This window comes from Somniosus microcephalus, chromosome 29 (genome assembly GCF_052327205.1).
Source record: "Somniosus microcephalus isolate GS21.2 chromosome 29, FLI_Smic_1.0, whole genome shotgun sequence".
In the NCBI taxonomy this organism is placed as follows: Eukaryota; Metazoa; Chordata; class Chondrichthyes; order Squaliformes; family Somniosidae; genus Somniosus; species Somniosus microcephalus.
In genome coordinates this window covers 17,726,610-17,745,781 of record NC_141015.1, presented here as the reverse complement: position 1 = coordinate 17,745,781, position 19,172 = coordinate 17,726,610, and the positions used below count along the sequence as shown (strand labels likewise).

The 19,172-nt window shown below is 46.7% G+C and overlaps 1 protein-coding gene across 1 annotated transcript in view; it reads right to left on the bottom strand.

Moving 5' to 3' along the window:
* The window catches only part of timm23a (translocase of inner mitochondrial membrane 23 homolog a (yeast)), a 55,113-nt gene that overhangs the window by 20,497 nt on the left and 15,444 nt on the right, over positions 1-19,172 (bottom strand). The window contains exons 2-4 of the mRNA XM_085970276.1: positions 15,265-15,323; positions 6,131-6,224; positions 5,055-5,139 (exon numbers count right to left, since the gene is read on the bottom strand). Coding sequence (XP_085826402.1) covers positions 5,055-5,139; positions 6,131-6,224; positions 15,265-15,323 — 238 coding nt within the window. The remainder of the gene's footprint in view (positions 1-5,054; positions 5,140-6,130; positions 6,225-15,264; positions 15,324-19,172) is intronic.

Sequence of the window (19,172 nt, the reverse complement as noted above, 5' to 3'; positions counted from 1 at the left end):
GATTCTTCTAAACTCCAGAGAGTATAGATCCAATCTCTCACACAAGCCTGGACTGAGATTTGCAGATTGTTGGACCATTGGAGGGGAATGGATATAGGGAGGACAGGAAAAAAAATAAAGCAATCAGAGCGGAGCCTAATCCGGTCCTTACCCAGAACAGCATATATTTTCCAATAGGGCCTGTTGGGAAGACACAGACAGATCAGGCGTGGGATCATCGCTGATTATTTCCCTACATAGCCTGAGGCCAACTGTAGCACTCCTACAGCTAATAATCAGCTAATTCAGTCCAGCCTATAGGTCAAACCAAGGACCTTCCTAATCCATGTGGTATAGCAACCCATAATCAAGATTTTACTAAGTGTAACCGTGGGTCTATGAACACCCTTGTTATGTCCATTTGAACCGTGAAATTATAAAGTTTATCCTTCCAGACTGGAGTTCTGTCTGACAAGAGCTAAGTCAGGGTGAAGTATTGGCAGTGGGAGCAATTGCAGATGGTACAAGAGGCATTTTGGCTTAAGTGTGGTTCCCCCCCCCAATTGTGTTTTGGTACCATGCCAAAATGGGAAATAAGTGAATGACAACACTGGGCACTATTCATCGAGAGTCACGAGGGAATCTTGCAGCATCTCCTGAACATTTATTGTTGATTTTCATGCAGCCGCTTAAGTTATGTGGAGGCGATCCCAAGGAGGGCACAGGTGGGGGGGGGGGGGGAATTTTATAATTACACATTCCTTTTTTTGATATTTTGAGTGGTCTGCAGCAGTCCCTTTAAGCACCGCTGGTTAGGCCACAAAACACCAACTACCAATAGGCAGAGCGTGCAGTGGCACCAGACACTATATTTAAGTCCTATTGGCATCATAAAAAAGAGAGGGGCATCAACAGCCAGAAGTTACACCGGGGGCAGTTTAGATCAAAGAGCAACTTTTGAATAGTACAATAGGGAAGGTATTTAAAAAAAAAATGGATTTCAAATGTGGCAGCTACTGACTCAGTCAAATTAGGTATGAATTGTGTATGCAGAACATTAAAAACACACAATGGAAGGCTGCTGTGCATTGAAAACTTCCAAGGCATTCCAGGTTAATGGCAGCCCATTACCATTCTCTGGACACTGGAAAAACAGCACTTCCTGACTAGTCAACAGTGTCGTGGCATTTATAGACTCACCAGGTCAGGGTCGGAACGTATGAATTATTCAGATAGATATGCAAAATCCACTCAAAGATGATACAGTCCAGTTTCTTGATTAAGTCATTACTGGCAGAAACTAGGCACTGCAGCACACCACCCTACTCATTATTTTCCAGTGAATTATAGAATCATACAGCACAGAAGGTCAATCATGTCTGTGCCAACTTTGAAAAAGAGCTATCCAATTAGCCCCACTCACCTGCTCTTCCCCCAGCCCTGCAAATGTCTCCTTTTCAAGTATATAAATCAGATTCCCTTTTGAAAATTACTATTGAATCTGCTTCCACCACCCTTTCAGGTAGTGCTTTCCAAATCTTTACAACTCGCTGCGCAAGAAAATTCTCATTCCCCCCTGATTCTTTTTGCCAATTATCTTAACTACCGACCCTCCTGCCAGTGGAAACAGTTTCTCCCTATCTACTCTATCAAAACCCCTCGCCTATTAAATCTCCCATTAACCTTCTCAACGCCAAGGAGAACAATTCCAGCTTTTCTAGTCTCTCCATGTAACCAAGTCCCTCATCCCTGGTACCATTCTGGTAAATCTCCTCTGCATCCTCTCCAAGGCCTGGACATCTTTCCTAAAGTGCGATGCCCAGAATTGGCCACAATACTCTACCCGAGGCTGAACCAGTGATATATAACTTTCTTGCTTTGAACTTTATGCCTCTATTTATATAGCCCAAGATCCTGTATGCCTTTTAACAGGTTTATCAACTTGCCTTATCCTGTCACCTTCAAGATTTGTGTACGTGAACCCTCTCTGTTCCTGCATCTCCATTAAAATTGTACCATTTAGTTCTCATTCTTCCTTCCAAAATGTATCACTCCACAACTCTGCATTGAATTTCATCTGCCATGTTTCTGCCCATTTCACCAGTCTATATCCTCCTGAAGTCTGCTATTTGCCTCCTCACTATTTACTACATTTCCAAGCTGTCGTCTCATAAGTGGTTTGTCAGGACTAACATTTTCTCCAGGTCCCAGAATTTGGAACCAGCAAAATGAAGGATTTATTTTTTAATTTAAAAGGATGATTTAAACATCTTGTGCCTAACTGTGGCAGTGATCAAATGCAGATCTGACTGAAAAAGAAACTGCCAATTCAGCAACACTGCAAGAACACATGGACAAGGGGGAGGGGGAAACAAGCCGATATAAGCCATGCCACAACTTCCTTCTGTTTTGGACAGAAACTAAAGCTTTCAAAATTCATTCGCGTCTTCTGTCTGTTTATTCCTCCCACTTTGAATCAGTCACAATACACACACAGCTTCCCTCACAAAAACCCCTCAGCACAAAACTACTAAGACGGCAAGCTGGCAAATTGCTCCTGGTCTTTCCGCTTCATAGCTAGCCTGCAGAATATGAATACAACTGAGTTCAATCTCAGTCTTTCCATCACTCGGGTATCTGGACTCTCTCAGGTTTGTACGATGGAGAAACCAGAATGCTATGCAGTATAGAACAAAAAGTACAATACCAAGCTACACTACTGAAATAGGCAGAAGCTGAAGTACTAAAAAAGCCTAAACACCTCAATTACTGTTCTTACACAGGCGATGAAAATGAACAGGAAACACTAGTTATTTTAAATGTGGGGAAAAAAGGGTCAGCTTGGCTCAGTTGGTACGGCACTCGCCCGAGTCAGGTTGTAGGTTTTTAGCAAAAACAATTGAAGGAATGAGCACCTGATTTGTTAAACATTAGAAAATCTGTCGAAAGTACACACTCGGGCCCCCGAGTCAGAAGGTTGTGCATTCAACAGAACTTGGATTACACAATCTAGGCTAATACGGTGCAGTAACGGGCAATGTCCCCGCCATTTCTTTTCGTGCGCAGTTTCTTTAAATTTGCTGCGTGGCCATGCACGCATGGTATCTCTTTCAGCTTGTGAGGGGCCTGTGCAGAACCTCCGGATTGTTGCACGGCCACACGCAGCTTGTGAGGGGCCTGTGCAGAACCTCCGGATTGTTGCACGGCCACACGCAGCTTGTGAGGGGCCTGTGCAGAACCTCCGGATTGTTGCACGGCCACACGCAGCTTGGGGGGGGCCCTGTGCAGAACCTCCGGATTGTTGCACGGCCACACGCAGCTTGGGGGGGGGCGGAGAAGAGGTGGGGGAACGTTGGTAATGAGAGCTTGCTGCGTTGCTGAAGATGCCGTCTTTCACCGCAAGATGTTAAACGGAGGACAAGCTTGCCTGTTCTTGTGGTTCAAGTGGACATTAAAGATTCCCATGGCACTATTGGAAGAGCAGGGAGTTCTCCTGCTGTCCGGACCAACATTCTTCCCTCAACTATCATCGAAGACACATTAAACACCCAATTATCTCATTTGCCATTTGTGGGATTTTGCTGTGTGTCAACTAGTTATTACATTTCAGAAGTAATTCACTGGCTGTGTAGTACTTGGGACATTCCGTGGATGATAAAAAGCTATATAAATACAAGTTTTAAAAAAAAAGTTTATATCTGCCAGCTTTCCAATGGCAACTCGTGTTTTTAATTGCCCAAATACAGGAAACTTTGGTTTATCCGGAGGTTAACTGTCCTGAATGCTCGAGCCACCGGCAAAAATCAGGAGCCGTTTCGTTAGGGTTTTTTTTCTTTTCATTGCTTTTTTTCCACCAGTCAGGCTCTGCAAGGTCTCGCTGAAGCTGTTGCTAAGCTACAGAGACACTTGCACGGTACGGCCGACTGTTTAGAAGCTGTTGCAAGGTTTGTTGCCAGATACGGATTGGAGCTCCGTATGTTTCAACATTAGTGCTGGTTTGTCCGGCAGTTTTGATGGGACGGCAACAGCTCGGTCCCGTCGGTGCCGGATAGCACAAAGTTTCCTGTATTCTGCAACTTAAGTTTGCAACTTTACTAAGCGGAAGCAGAAAAAGAGGGGTGGATAAGGAGCATGCATTAATGGTTATATTTATCAAGACAGACAGGTCACATGAGCAAGCAAAACCAAAAGCCAGGTAAAGAATACAACACAGAATTTTGCTCCAACAAAATGACGAATGCCCACCCCACCACAGTTTTGGCTTAGCTTGTGGAATCTGTGCCCTTGTAATCCATGCAAGTATTTCTCAGCTTGCCTCTCTCATTTGCTCAGTCTCTCCATTTGCTGATCAAATCTATAATCACCATCTAGTGGTTGAATGCAATTTAACAGCCTCCTCTCAGACCAGGAGGGGAAAAGAAAATCATTTTTCATTCCATCAGCCGCTAAACACAGTTTATTTTTGTTTTGCCGAAAGTCACAAATTTCCAAAAGAAAAATCGAGGGTGCAATAAAGCAATACTTCTGCCCCACAGGCCATGAAGGGACCCCAGACTCTACAGTTACCACATAAAAACACAGCAGAAAGCTCTCCCTCACTGGAGGGAATCAGAATAGACGCTAAAATGCCACTTTCCAGACCAGCAACAGGAGCACTTTTACTTGGGATCAGGCTGTTTGCCCTCTTGCCAAGGATGCTGCATGGCACAAGTTATTAAAGAGGGTGGTAGAGCACATATACAGAGAGGAGTATCTCTTAAAAATAACACGCCAATCATCCCAGCTATAAAAGACAGGAGGGAATACATTGGGGAGCAGCCAAAACAATTTCTGAATTTAACACCGATTGACAAATGAGTGCTTCTTCCAGTTTGAGAGAAAATACACACTAGGGTTTCAAGCTTTCTCACCATTGGGTTTCAAGCTTGCTCTACATATTGCAAATTATCTGTGTCAAGTCAGTTTTACATGGATCTTCAAACACAATAGTTCCCGAGAAGGTCCACACTTTTGCAGCCTTCCCTGTCCATTACAGAACTAAGAGGATGGGCAGTCTCACATGAATGGGTACTCACTGAACATTTCTGGGTTTTGACCAAGCCATATCCCGAGTCTCCTTCAAGCCCAGACGCAAGCCATTTACTGCACCGATTGCAGCACCTGATGAAACAGAGAAGAGCTGTAAACCATTATAGAGGCAACTTCTAGGCTCTTAAACCAAATATCAAACTCCGTTTCCCAGAGAAACATTTTGGAGCTGGTGTCACAATGCTAAATGAGTAACCAGTGCCCAAAGCGAGTTACTGGGGTAAGGAACATTTGTCCTCTTTACACCTGCAAACATCTTGTACTCCCAGGTCAGATTCAGTGAAGAGCATCCAGCGACTGGACCACTTCCACATCAACTAAAAGGGCTCTGTACGTGAGCCTGCCAACTAGTAGGAGCCGTTCGGAAATATGGCGTGATTTCCGCTGGAAACCGGATCAAGATTAAATTCATTTTATTTACAATTATTAACCAGAAAGTTGGGACGTTCATCCTCTTTAGAAGGAAATTCCACCCGTCCCGAACCCGAGAAGGATGCAGATCTCATTCCACCCGGAACTGCAAACATTTCCTTACACTTACAAAGACCCTTCCTTTCCTACCAAACCTGCTATTACACAGCAGGAATGGTAGTGAAATGGGTATCTGCACTGGTTACCACATAGCAGTGGTTTTTTTTTGGGAGGGCACTAAGATTAGATGAGACAGCATACAAAGTGAAGTCAGCACCCGTTATACATTCTCAGGCAAGCATAGCACAAGTTTGCTGCAGGCCAAAGCTCTCCAGTTTAGATTTGGCCAAATTTGAAGAAGATCTCTCTGCTCTAACCCAACAATGAATCTTGCACCCAATTTCAAAAGACTGTCCTATTCCTGTATCTGTGCATCATTTATATTTCTTCCATTAAAAGACTGTCCCATTCCTGTATCTGAGCATCATTTATATTTCTTCAATCAGCCATCTTGAGTCTAAACTAGTGACGACTTACAGGCAGGACACAGCCATGTGCTAGTTGCTAAGTTCACTAGTATTAGCCTAGAGACCTTAATGTGTGGTTTACTCAGCAGGTATGACTGATCTGATAACAACCACCACAAATGTACCTGTCATACAGCAGCCACCAATTGTAAAGAAAGCCAGCTCAAATCTTCCTCGGGTCTTATTGGCTCCAGTTGGTAATATAAATTCTTCCGTGTCCTGAAAGAGAAGCAGGGCAAAGGTGAGAATCTGCAGTCTTTACTTGATCTTAAAATCTTGGGATGTTATAGAAATTTTAAGACCCCACTCTCAAAAACCTCCAGAGTAATCGTAACTGTTGAAAATGCCACAGATTTAACTCATTTCTCCCATCACCTCTTTGAATAGTACCAGAGTGTCTTTATGCACTTGGATACCAAAACCACTTGCAGACTGAACGAATCTGCTGACAAACAGGAAAAGAAAGGGAAAGCAGTAGAGACAGAGACGTGGAAAAGGATTTACAAAAAGATTTAGATTGGTTATGGACCTGGGCAAACACATAGCAAAGGAAATTGTATATTGGTAAATGTAAAGTATTGCACATCAAAATAAAACATGCTACAATGAGGGGAATTAATTTGTACAGGGAGGCTTTGAAAATGAGATGGAAGTAACAGCAGACGCTGGTTTTAATGTTCAGCCATGTCGAAACTAATTGAGTGCTGGAATATACAGCAATTGAATAAATTTATAGAAATTATGTAAAGTATGTTAAGGCTTTGAGCACAAAAATCTAGGCTGACACTCCAGTGCAGTACTGAGGGAGGGCTGCACTGTCGGAGGTACCGTCTTTCGGATGAGACGTTAAACCGAGGTCCCGTCTGCCCTCTCAAGTGGACGTAAAAGATCCCATGGCACTATTCAAAGAAGAGCAGGGGAGTTATCCCCGGTGTCCTGGCCAATATTTATCCCTCAATCAACATCACTAACAGATGGTCTGGTCGTTATCACATTGCTGTTTGTGGGAGCTTGCTGTGCGCAAATTGGCTGCCACGTTTCCTACATTACAACAGTGACTACACTTCAAAAAGTACTTCATTGGCTGTAAAGCACTTTGGGACGTCCAGTGGTCATGAAAGGCGCTACATAAATGCAAGTTTCCTGAAACACAGATCATACTTTTGGTCACCTCAAAATATTAGAAAGGGTACAGGAAAAAAGTAACAAAACTGATCTCAAACAGGAGATTAGCTATAAAGTTAGAGAAGCACAAGCTGCAAGATATAAAAAGAACGTTGTTGAGGGGAGGGGCATAAGGGACCTCATGAATATAAATGATCAAATATTATAGATAAAATAAACTAAGATTATTGCTTTAAAGTAAGGAGCAGAAATGGAAATTGTAAGTAGTAAATTTAAAACTGATACCAAGAAGAAAAAAAAATCTGCTTAGAATACAAGTCTAGCACAATCTGACAGCCAAGGTAATTAAGGCAAAAATATTGAGCTTAATTAAAATATACTTAGGTGCCATGATGGGAGAGTTAATGTAACAGAGGGATGAGCTGCAATCAGCCAAATGAAGACTGACAGCCAGTAGTTGCAGCCCAGATGTTCTGGCACTAGATGGCATGGTATGTCTGGCTAGAATAAGCAATCACTATAGTGAAACCTGCACAGACTCCTGCAATAAATGGACGCTTACTGACCGTCCCAAATAACTTGCATTATAATAGATACACACTTCCCCTCGAAACCACGGACACTCGCAAATTACGAACTACAGACAACCTTCAATGCACCAAATCTGTTTACTACCACCAGCATTTATATAGCGCCTTTAAAAGGTAGTAAAACGTTCCAAGGCACTTCACAGGTTATTAAACAAAATTTGACACGAGCCATATAAAAGGAGATATTAGGACAGATGGAGGTAGGTTTTAAGGAGCGTCTTAAAAGGAGGGTAGAGGGGTAGAGAGGTTTAGGGAGGGAAATCCAGAGTTTGGGGCCGAGGCAGCTGAAGGCACGGCCGCCAATGGTGGAACTATTAAAATTGGCGCTGCTCAAGAGACCAGAATGGGCAACTTAAAACACCGGACATGCACAGGTAAGTGCAAGGCGGCAGCAGATGAGAACAAAAACCACCATTTGTGTAATGGAGATCTCCAATACATAAAAGCAGAGAACTGGCAAAGGGGAGGTGCAGGGTGCAGAGATGGAGACTGGGGGGGGGGGGGGGGGGGGAAAGAGACAGAGAATGGTTTCCCTTTTCCCTGGCCTCCTGGTTCTAGGAACTTCTCAACAGCTGCTGGCACCAAACTACAAATAAAAGATTCTCAACTACAGGGGACCAAACCGTTATTCCCGTAAATCCGATGACGTGTAGAAGTCATGTGATCCGACATCACATGATCTGATTGATGCGCTATCGATTCTAATAAAAGGCTGAGTAGAGTTCAGAACAACAGGCTTTTATTAACTACTGAATGCAACTACAAACAGATCAGGACTATGCCTCTAGTGGACGACCGAATGGCAGAGAGCTGCCGTGCAGCCGTCCTTATACCAGGTAGCCAAGGGCGGAGTCAGCTGAGGCATAGTCAGGTATAACAGTGAAACAAGAGTGAACGACGACAACAACAACAACAACAACGGTGAACGACAGTGGTTTACTACATTCACCCCTCGTTTAAAATTAAGTCCGGCGGGGTGAGGTGTATCAAAAGTTCGAGTAGGTGAGTCTGTCGGGCGGCCTCGTTTGCCGTCGAGATCTTCGTGGCGACGGTTGAGATGGTACAGCTTCCAACGACGCATCTTGAACGGGATCGAGCACCGGCGTATCGTCCCCTTTGGCGTTGGGTGGGCGAGTGGACTCCGGCGGGTCCTGGGGTCGCGGCATGCCGTCTACTGGGGTGGAATGGACCGGGGTGAGAATTGGGTCTACTGAATTTTGGGCCGTGTCGAAGGGGGTCGCGGTGGAGGGCAATGGTGACGGGTCAGTGGACCCCGAGGGTGCCAGATCTCTAATGGAGACTGTATCCTCCCGCCCGTCCGAGTATGCCACGTAGGCGTACTGGGGGTTGACATGGAGGAGGTGAACCTTCTCTACCAGGGGAGCCGTTTTGTGGGACCTTACATGCTTCCTCAGCAGGACGGGCCTTGGGGACATCAGCCAGTGTGGTAGTGAGGTACCGGATGTGGACCTCCGGGGAAAAACGAACATTCGCTCATGGGGGGTGGCGTTGGTGGCAGTACACAGCAGTGACCGGATGGAGTGGAGCGCATCAGGTAGGACATCCTGCCAACGGGAGGTCGGAAGGCCCCTAGATTTTAAGGCTAGGAGGGCCGCCTTCCAGACCGTCGCGTTCTCTCTTTCAACCTGTCCGTTCCCCCGGGGGTTGTAGCTGGTGGTCCGGCTTGAGGCAATACCTCTCATGAGCAGGTACTGACGGAGTTCGTCGCTCATGAAGGACGAGCCCCGGTCGCTATGAATATAGCTGGGAAAACCGAACAAAGCAAAGAGGTTGTGCAGGCATTTAATGACCGTAGCGGTGGTCATGTCCGGGCAGGGGATGGCGAAAGGGAAACGGGAGTACTCATCAACTATGTTGAGGAAGTACACATTACGGTCAGAGGAGGGGAGGGGCCCTTTAAAGTCGACACTCAGGCGCTCAAAGGGGCGGGTGGCCTTGATCAGGTTTGCTCTGTCAGGCATATAGAAGCGCGGCTTGCACTCTGCACAGACTGGGCAGCTCCTGGTCATGGTCCTGACCTCCTCGATGGAGTAAGGCAGGTTGCGGGCCTTGATGAAGTGGAAGAACCTGGTGAACCCCGGGTGGCAGAGGTCGTTGTGGAGGCCCCGTAGTCTATCGATCTGCGCGTTGGCGCATGTGCCTCGCGATAGAGCATCTGAGGGTTCGTTGAGTTTCCCGGGCCGGTACAAGATGTCGTAATTGTAGGTGGAAAGTTCAATTCTCCACCTCAAAATCTTGTCATTTTTGATTTTGCCCCTCTGCTTATTATTGAACATAAAAGCAACTGAACGCTGGTCAGTAAGCAGGGTAAATCGTTTTCCAGCCAGGTAGTGCCGCACCGCCTCCACAATGGCCTGGGCCTCCTTTTCCACAGAGGAGTGTCTGAGTTCGGAGCCCTGGAGGGTTCGTGAAAAGGCCACGGGTCTTCCCGCCTGGTTAAGGGTAGCGGCCAGGGCAAAGTCGGATGCATCGCTCTCCACCTGGAAGGGGATGGACTCGTCCACCGAGTGCATGGTGGCCTTGGCAATGTCATCTTTTATACGGTGAAAGGCTGAGCGGGCCTCCGCCGTCAGGGGAAAGGAAGTGGACTTGATAAGTGGACGGGCTTTGTCCGCATAATGAGGGACCCACTGGGCGTAATAGGAAAAGAAGCCCAGGCACCTTTTGAGGGCCTTGAGACAGTGGGAGTTCCATCAGGGGGCGCATCCGGTCAGGGTCAGGACCGATAACTCCGTGTTCCACCACGCAGCCAAGGATAGCGAGGCGGGTTGTGCGGAATATGCACTTTTCCTTGTTGTACGTGAGGTTTAGGAGTTGGGCCGTGCGAAGGAACTTATCAAGGTTGGCGTCATGGTCCTGCAGGTCATGGCCGCAGATGGTCACGTTGTCCAGGTAGGGAAACGTGGCTTGTAACGCATTCTCGTCGACCATCCGGTCCATCTCCCTCTGGAAGACGGAGACACCGTTGGTGACGCCGAAAGGAACCCTGAGGAAGTGAAAAAGACGGCCGTTTGCCTCGAAAGCTGTGTACTGGCGGTACACATTTGGTGGTATGCTGCCTTGAGGTCAATGGTCGAGAAAACGCGATATTGCGCTCTCTTATTAACCATGTCGGCTATGCGGGGGAGAGGGTATGCGTCCAACTGGGTGTACTTGTTGATTGTCTGGCTGTAGTCGATGACCAGGCGCTGCTTGTTGCTGGTCTTAACGACTACCACCTGAGCTCGCCAGGGGCTGGTACTACCCTCAATAATCCCCTCCTTCAGGAGCCGCGTCACCTCAGATCTTATAAAGGATCTGTCCCCGGTGCTGTATCGCCTGCTCTTTGTGGCGATAGGCTTGCAGTCGCGGGTGAGGTTAGCGAACAGGGGGGGGGGGGGGGGGTGATTTTGAGGGTGGAGAGACTACAGGTGGGGCGCGGTGGGCAATTTAAAAACTGCTGGTTGCAGACAGTGAGTGGGGGAAAAGGTCCACTGTATGTCAAGGTGACACTCTTAAAGTGACAATGAAAGTCCAACCCCAGCAGAACGGCAGCGCAGAGATGTGGCAGGACGAAGAGCTTTACATTTTTATAAACGGAGCCCCTCACCGAAAGGGTCACTACGCAGTAGCCGCCGACGTCTGCTGAGTGAGATTTTGAGGCCATGGAGATCCGATGGCGCGCTGGCAGGACCGAGAGGGAATAATGCCGTACCGTATCAGGGTGTATGAAGCTCTCCGTGCTCCCGGAATCAAAAAGGCAAGTTGTGGCGCGGCCATTTACCTGGATGTCCATCGTGGACCTGGCTAGCTGATGGGGTCTGGATTGATCCAGCGTAATGGAGGCCGCTGTGGAGTCGGGAGCGTCGCTGTAAAACCCCGGTGAGGCGGTGGGTGAGTCGGGGGCCCGTTGGCAAAATGGCGGACAAAATGGCAGCGTCGGAGAAGAAGAAGGACAAAATGGCGGCGCCCATGACGAACCCGATCCCCACGAGGCTGGAGGAAGGCAAGATGGCCACTCCCACGAATCGCAAGCGGCGCTGCTGAAGGTAGGGGTCTTCTGACTTCTGCAGACGCCAGCGCAGTGTCCCTTCTTACCGCAGGCAAAGCAGACAGCGTTTTTCGCCGGGCAGCGCGCCCTGGGGTGTTTGGTTTGGCCACAGAAATAACATTTCTGGCTCGGGCGGGACATCACTGCAGCAGTTGGGGCCGGGGCGGCGCCACGTCCCAAGATGGCGGCGGCCGCGACATCCATGAGGCGGCCGCGCGGTCCGGGGAGTAGGCCTCCATGTTCCGATGGGCTACGTCCAACGAAAGGGTGAGTGAAATCGCCTTCTTCAGATCGAGCTCGCTACTTTCCAGCAGTCGCTGCCGTGTGAGTGTGGACCTGAGGCCCGCAACGAGGGCGTCCCGGATGAGCTCTTCCGTATGTTCCGTGGCTGATACTTGCTTGCATTCGCAGGCTCGGCAGAGTTCCTTCAGCGCCCGTATGTATGCTTCTGTGGGTTCCCCGGGCTGTTGTTTGCGGGACCCCAGGAGATGTCTTGCGTAAACATAGTTGACCGGGCGCACATATTGTTCCTTTAAAATGTCGATAGCCCCCTGGTAGCTCGTAGCGTCCCGGATAAGGGCAAAAGCTCGGTGGTTTACTTTCAAATTCAGCACCCTGAGCTTGTTGGCGTCGGTGGCGACGGTCTCGCCGGATGCAGCCAGAAAAGACTCAAAACAGTTCAACCAGTGTGAGAACTTAGCAGGCGAGTCCGGTTCTTGCGGGTCGAGTTCCAGGCACTTGATCTTAAGTATCTGCAGCATCGTTATTTATTTATTATTTTTTTTTCAGTAGTTAATAAAATTGATGCGCTATCGATTCTAATAAAAGGCTGAGTAGAGTTCAGAACAACAGGCTTTTATTAACTACTGAATACAACTACAAACAGATCAGGACTATGCCTCTAGTGGACGACCGAATGGCAGAGAGCTGCCGTGCAGCCGTCCTTATACCAGGTAGCCAAGGGCGGAGTCAGCTGAGGCATAGTCAGGTATAACAGTGAAACAAGAGTGAACGACAACAACAACAACAACAACAATAGTGAACGACAGTGGTTTACCACACTGATATCACGTGATCAAACCTCCAGGAATGCCTCCAACCAGAGCTGGCAGCCATGCTCCACCAGCACTAACAGCCCCCTACCCACCCCCAGCACTTCAAACATTAGCAGCTGCAGCACACGGAGGGAGCGGGTCCCAGACAGGGATCTTCAGGACATTAGTTTCCCACCAACCCCGCCCCCCACCCATCCCCAAATTTGGCTGGAATCTCAGAAGGCACTCCAGCCTTACTGCAGACACCTCGTACTGTGCAGGCTGCCAACGATCCCTGGATCAGGACACCCCTCGATGGAAAAGGACCCTGGGGTGGCAATGAACTGGGAAATCCAACAAACAGAAAATGAACTGAAATCACATCCTGCTGGCAGGGCTCCAGAATTAAGCACGATCCCTGGTAAGGACGAAAAAGGAACGCTGCATGAGTTATAGCCAATCCTGGAATATTTGGCTTATCCTGTTTACTGTACATACAATGACCATTTTGAAAATAAGGACACCTGATGAAAGTCCCTTAGGTGTCCCTAATTTACAGGTTCAATTCAATTCAATTTTATTTGTCATATATGCAGCAGACGTGTGTACTGCACAATGAAATGTTGATTTTTATGAGTCCTCCCAACATTGGAATAAATATGGCATAACAATGATAAAAATACTAATAGAAATACTAATAGAAAGACAGTAATAATAAATAAAACAGTAATAAATAATAATAAATTAATCGTTCATGAGTCTTATGGCCTGGGGGTAGAAGCTGTTTCGAAACCTGCTGGTACGAGACCGTATGCTTCGGTATCTCTTACCGGACGGGAGCAGGGCGAAGAGGTTGTGGCTGGGGTGACTCGCGTCTTTAATGATTCTCAGGGCCTTCCCCCGGCACCTCTCGGGGTAGATATCCTGCACAGGTTTCGCTGTACATCAAGTTATCCAGTAATGGTGCATTACAGAAAGCAGGTTTTACATTATTGCTCCATTATAGAAATTCTCAACATTTAAAAAAATATATACCAGGATACTCTGTCGCAAAAATCAAACTTTTGCAACCCCCTCTTTCCTTGAACCACTGCTCCAATTCAAGATTTGTAAACTCTTCCAATTCTGGTCTCTTGCGCATCCCTGATTTTAAATCGCTCCACCATTGGCCTTCAACTGCCGAGGCCCTATGCTCTGGAATTACCTCCCTAAACCTCTGCTCTGCTCAGGGCATCCCAATTTGGAAGAGGAGTCTGAAAACAAGGGTCAGACCTCTCATTAACATATGCAAGGAGCCTAATGACTTTATTAAGCATCTCTGGCAGCTGCCTAAAACAAACAGGCCCACAAAAATTTGGTAGTGTCCCGAATGCACATGCAGATGAGGTGCAGGCCGTCCCACCTGCTTTGCGCCTGTTTTTCCTGCCTCCCAATCCTTTCAAGTACTGCCAGCTCAGATATAGCACAGATCTTTCTTCACTGCCTTGGTGAGTACTCATAAGGCGAACCTAAAGGAACGCTCCCCAACAATTGCCTGCACCAGGATGCCATTTGTCATCAGCTATCTTGATGAAAAACAACATGGAGCTTATTGAACGCTAAATTCCGGACAATTTTTGTCCTACTAGTAACCAGGTTAAAGCTACCCCACAACTCACTTCACATCAGACCCATACAGACAGCAGAGGAGGAGGCCTTCAGTCCAAGTTGGATTCAAACTTAGCTCCTAGAAGTGCTAAGTAGGACTGTCCAATCTCATGCTTTCATGGGCCATGTCGATGCATTTAATGAAGCTCTGGGGGCCAAATATGAAGTTTAATTCATTCCTTTCTCCCACTAATTCACATATACCTCAAGTTGGTGATATTGACAGATCTTGGTGCTCTGATTTAGAATTTTATCAATGAGGCAACAGCACTGAGAACACCCCTTTCCAAACCTCCACAGATTCGACAAAACAAACTAGAGAATAAGAAATATAAACACAAATAGGATAGAGTTGTCTGGGTCGAGAGCCGGATTACCAGACCTGTGGAGCTGCACGCGGCCCTAGTTTACACCCTCTTGCACTAACCTACTGAGCCACCAAGACCCACAGTCCGAATATTTTTGAGAAAAAAGAGTGCCACTTGGTGTCCACTGTAGGAGTGCAAGCTTTGAAAAAGTATCAGCACAGATTCATGCAGCAAAGAATGGATAGACAACACCAAGTCTCAAAAGGACAGTGGAAGTCATTGCCAAATAATGAAGCGCAGGCATCGGGAGCAGACTTGCAAGATATCCTACGTTGTGCTATATAGCCAGTTGGTTGATCTGGACTTGAATAGAACACTTTTCCTGCAGCATTAAAAAAAATCAGAAGTTCTTCCATCTCTACCATGAAAGATTATGACCAGTCTTATCCCAACTACCCACACGGAGCCTTGAATATTTTAAACAATAAAATATTTGCTACTCACCTGGATCAAATATCTAGGATCAAGGTTCAGGTATGGAGACAAAGGGCTCATTCCAGTCACTGAAAACAACAAGGGGAGAAGTTAGCACCAGTAACATCCTGTGTCTTTTTATTTTGCCTCTTACAGCACCCCCTGCACACCAGTTTCTTTCTTTCACACTCAGTTTCCAGCTACCCACTTTAGCCAGACTGTCACAACAGCTGTTTACCTAAAGGGAAGGAGGAAGATAGGAACGGCAGGGTTCTGTGGTGCAGCAGCTCAGCACTGACCTTTCACCTCTGGGGCTTGGGTTCCAATCGAGCCCAAGCTGACGGGATGAAAGTCTCCTCTTCTGTGCTGTCGAACTACTGCCCAAGGTGACGAGTATGGGGCAGTCCTGTTGGAGGGGCGAGAGTCCACAGCAAAACAGCCTCAATATGGCAATCTCAAATCAGAGACCACAAAGGGCAGCTGCTATAGAACGAAGAGACAGTGATGCAGTCGGGGGCATTGTTCAGGCGTCAATATTAAAAAGACATTGTTGGCACAATACAAAGGGAGCTTTATCCTGCACCCAATCCATACTATACTTGACCTGGGAGTACTCTTACGGTGGCTAAAGCACCTCATTTTAGCAAGCAAAGAAATTCACCAGAAATATATTAAAAACCACAGGGAATGAGTCACTACGGTTATCACCTTGTGGCCTGGCACACGAGCAGCATTCACTAGAATCATAGAATGGTTACAGCAGAAACATAGAAGATAGAAGATAGGAGTAGGTCATTCGGCCCCTCGAGCCCGCTCTGCCATTCAATGAGATCATGGCTGATCATCAAAATTCAGTACCCTGTCCCTGCTTTTTCCTCATATCCCTTTAGCCTCAAGAAATATATCCAACTCTTTCTTGAATATATTTAATGAATTGGCCTCAACTGCCTTGTGTAGCAGAGAATTCCACAGGTTCACCACTCTCTGGGTGAAGAAATTCCTCCTCATCTCAGTCCTAAATGGCTTACCCCTTATCCTTAGACTGTGACCCCTGGTTCTGGACTCCCCCGCCATCGGGAACATCCTTCCTGCATCTAGTCCTGTTAGAATTTTATAAGTTTCAATGAGATCCCCTCTCATTCTTCTAAACTCCAGCGAGTACAAGCCCAATCGACCCACTCTCTCCTCATACGTCATTCCTGCCATTCCCAGGTATCAGTCTGTTGAATCTTCGCTGAACTCCTTCCATGGCAAGAACATCCTTCCTCAGATAAGGCGACCAAAACTGCACACAATACTCAAGGTGTGGTCTCACCAAGGCCCTGTACAACTGCAGCAAGACATCCTTGCGCCTGTACTCGAATGCTCTCGCTATGAAGGCCAACATACCATCTGCCTTCTTAACCGCCTAGGAAGTCATTCGGCCCGTCGAGCCCGTGCCGGCTCTCTGCAAGAGCACCTCAGCTAGTCCCACTCCCCCACCCTTTCCCCGTAGCACTGCAAATTTTTTCCCTCCGGTACTTATCCAATTCCTTTTTGAAATCCACGATTGAGTCAGCCTCCAGCACCCTTTCAGGCAGTGCATTCCAGATCCTAACCACTCGCTGCATTAAAAAAAAGTTTTCCCTCATGTCGCCTTTGGTTCTTTTGCCAATCACCTTGAATCCGTGTCCTCTGGTTCTCGACCCTTCCACCAGTGGGAACAGTTTCCCTCTATCTACTCTGTCTAGACCCCTCATGATTTTGAACACCTCTATCAAATCTCCTCTCAACCTTTTCAGCTCTAAGGAGAACAACCCCAGCTTCTCCAGTCTATCCACATAACTGAAGTCTCTCATCCCTGGAATCATTCGCGTAAATCTTTTCTGCACCCTCTCTAAGGCCTTCACATCCTTCCTAAGGTGCGGCGCCCAGAATTGGACACAATACTCCAGTTGAAGCCGAACCAGTGTTTTATAAAGGTGGTTCGTAACTTCCTTGCTTTTGTACTCTATACCTCTATTTATGAAGCCCAGGATCCCATATGCTTTTTTAACCACTTTCTCAACCTGCCCTGCCACCTTCAACAATTTGTGCACATATACCCCCAGGTCTCTGTTTGTGCACCCCCTTTAGGATTGTACCCTTTAGTTTATATTGCCTCTCCTCGTTTTTCCTACCAAAATGTATCACTTCACTTTTCTGCATTAAATTTCATCTGCCACGTGTCCGCTCATTTCACCAGCCTGTCTATGTCTTTACAAAGTCCATCACTATCCTCCTCACTGTTCACTATACCTCCAAGTTTTGTGTTATCGGCAAATTTTGAAATTGTGCCCTGTACTCCCAAGTCCAAGTTATTAATATATACCAAGAAAAGCAGTGGTCCTAGTACCGACCCCTGGGGAACCCCACTGTATACCTTCCACCAGTCCGAAAAACAACTGTCCACCACTACTGTCTGTTTCCTGTTACTTAGCCAATTCCGTATCCATGCTGCCACTGTCCCTTTTATTCCATGGGTCACAACTTTGCTGATGAGCCTATTATGTGGCACTTTATCAAAGGCCTTTTGGAAGTCCACATACACCACATCAACCGCATTGCCCTCATCAACCCTCTCTGGTACCTCATCAAAAAACTCGATCAAGTTAATTAAACACGATTTGCCTTTAACAAATCCGTGTTGACTTTCCTTAATTAATCCACACTTGTCCAAGTGACTGTTAATTTTGTCCCGGATTATCGTTTCTAAAAGCTTCCCCACTACCGAGGTTAAACTGACTGGCTTGTAGTTATGGGTTTATCCTTACACCCTTTTTTGAACAAGGGTGTAACATTTGCAATTCTCCAGTCCTCTGGCACCACCCCCCTATCCAAGGAGGATTGGAAGATTATGGCGAGTACCTCCGCGATTTCCTCCTTAACCTCCCTCAGCATCCTAGGATGCATCCCATCCGGTCCTGGTGACTTATCAACTTTAAGTTCAGACAGCCTTTCTAGTGCCTCCTCTTAGTCAAATTTTATCTCATCCAGTATCTCCACTACCTCCTCTTTCACTAGAACTTTGGCAGCATCTTCTTCCTTGGTGAAGACAGAAGCAAAGTACTCAGTTAGTACCTCAGCCATGCCCTCTGCCTCCATGCGTAGGTCTCCTTTTTGGTCCCTAATCAGCCCCACCCATGCCTCCTCTTACTACCCGTTTACTATTTATATATACTTATAGAAGACTTTTGAATTCCCTTATGTTAGCTACCAATCTATTCTCATATACTCTCTTTGCCCCTCTTATTTTCTTTTTCACTTCCCCACTGAACTTTCCATATTCAGCCTGATTCTCACTTGTATTCTCAACCCAACATCTGTCATACATGCCCTTCCTCTGCTTCATGTTACTCTCTATCTCTTTCATCATCCAGGGAGCTCTGACTTTAGTTGCCCTACTTTTCCCCTCGTGGGAATGTACCTCGACTGTACCCGAACCATCTCCTCTTTAAAAGGTAGCCCGTTCTTCGATTACAGTTTTGCCTGCCAATCTTTGATTCCAATTTACCCGGGCCAAATCCGTTTTCAACCCACTAAAATTGGCCTGCCTCCAATTAAGTATTTTTACTCTAGATTGCTCCCTGTCCTTTTCCATAGCTAATCTAAACCATACAATACTATGATCACTGTTCCCTACATGTTCCCCTACTGACACTTGCTCCACTTGACCCACCTCATTCCCCAGAACTAGATCCAGCAATGTCTCCTTCCTCGTTGAGCCAGAAACGTACTGATCAAGAAAGTTCTCCTGACCACACCAGAAATTCTTCCCCATCTCTGTCCTTGACAGTATTATCCCAGTCTATATTAAGATAAGTGAAGTCCCCCGTTATTACTACTCTATAGTTCTTGCATCTCTAATTTCCCTGCAAATTTGCTCCTCTATATCTTTCCCACTAGTTGGTGGTCTATAG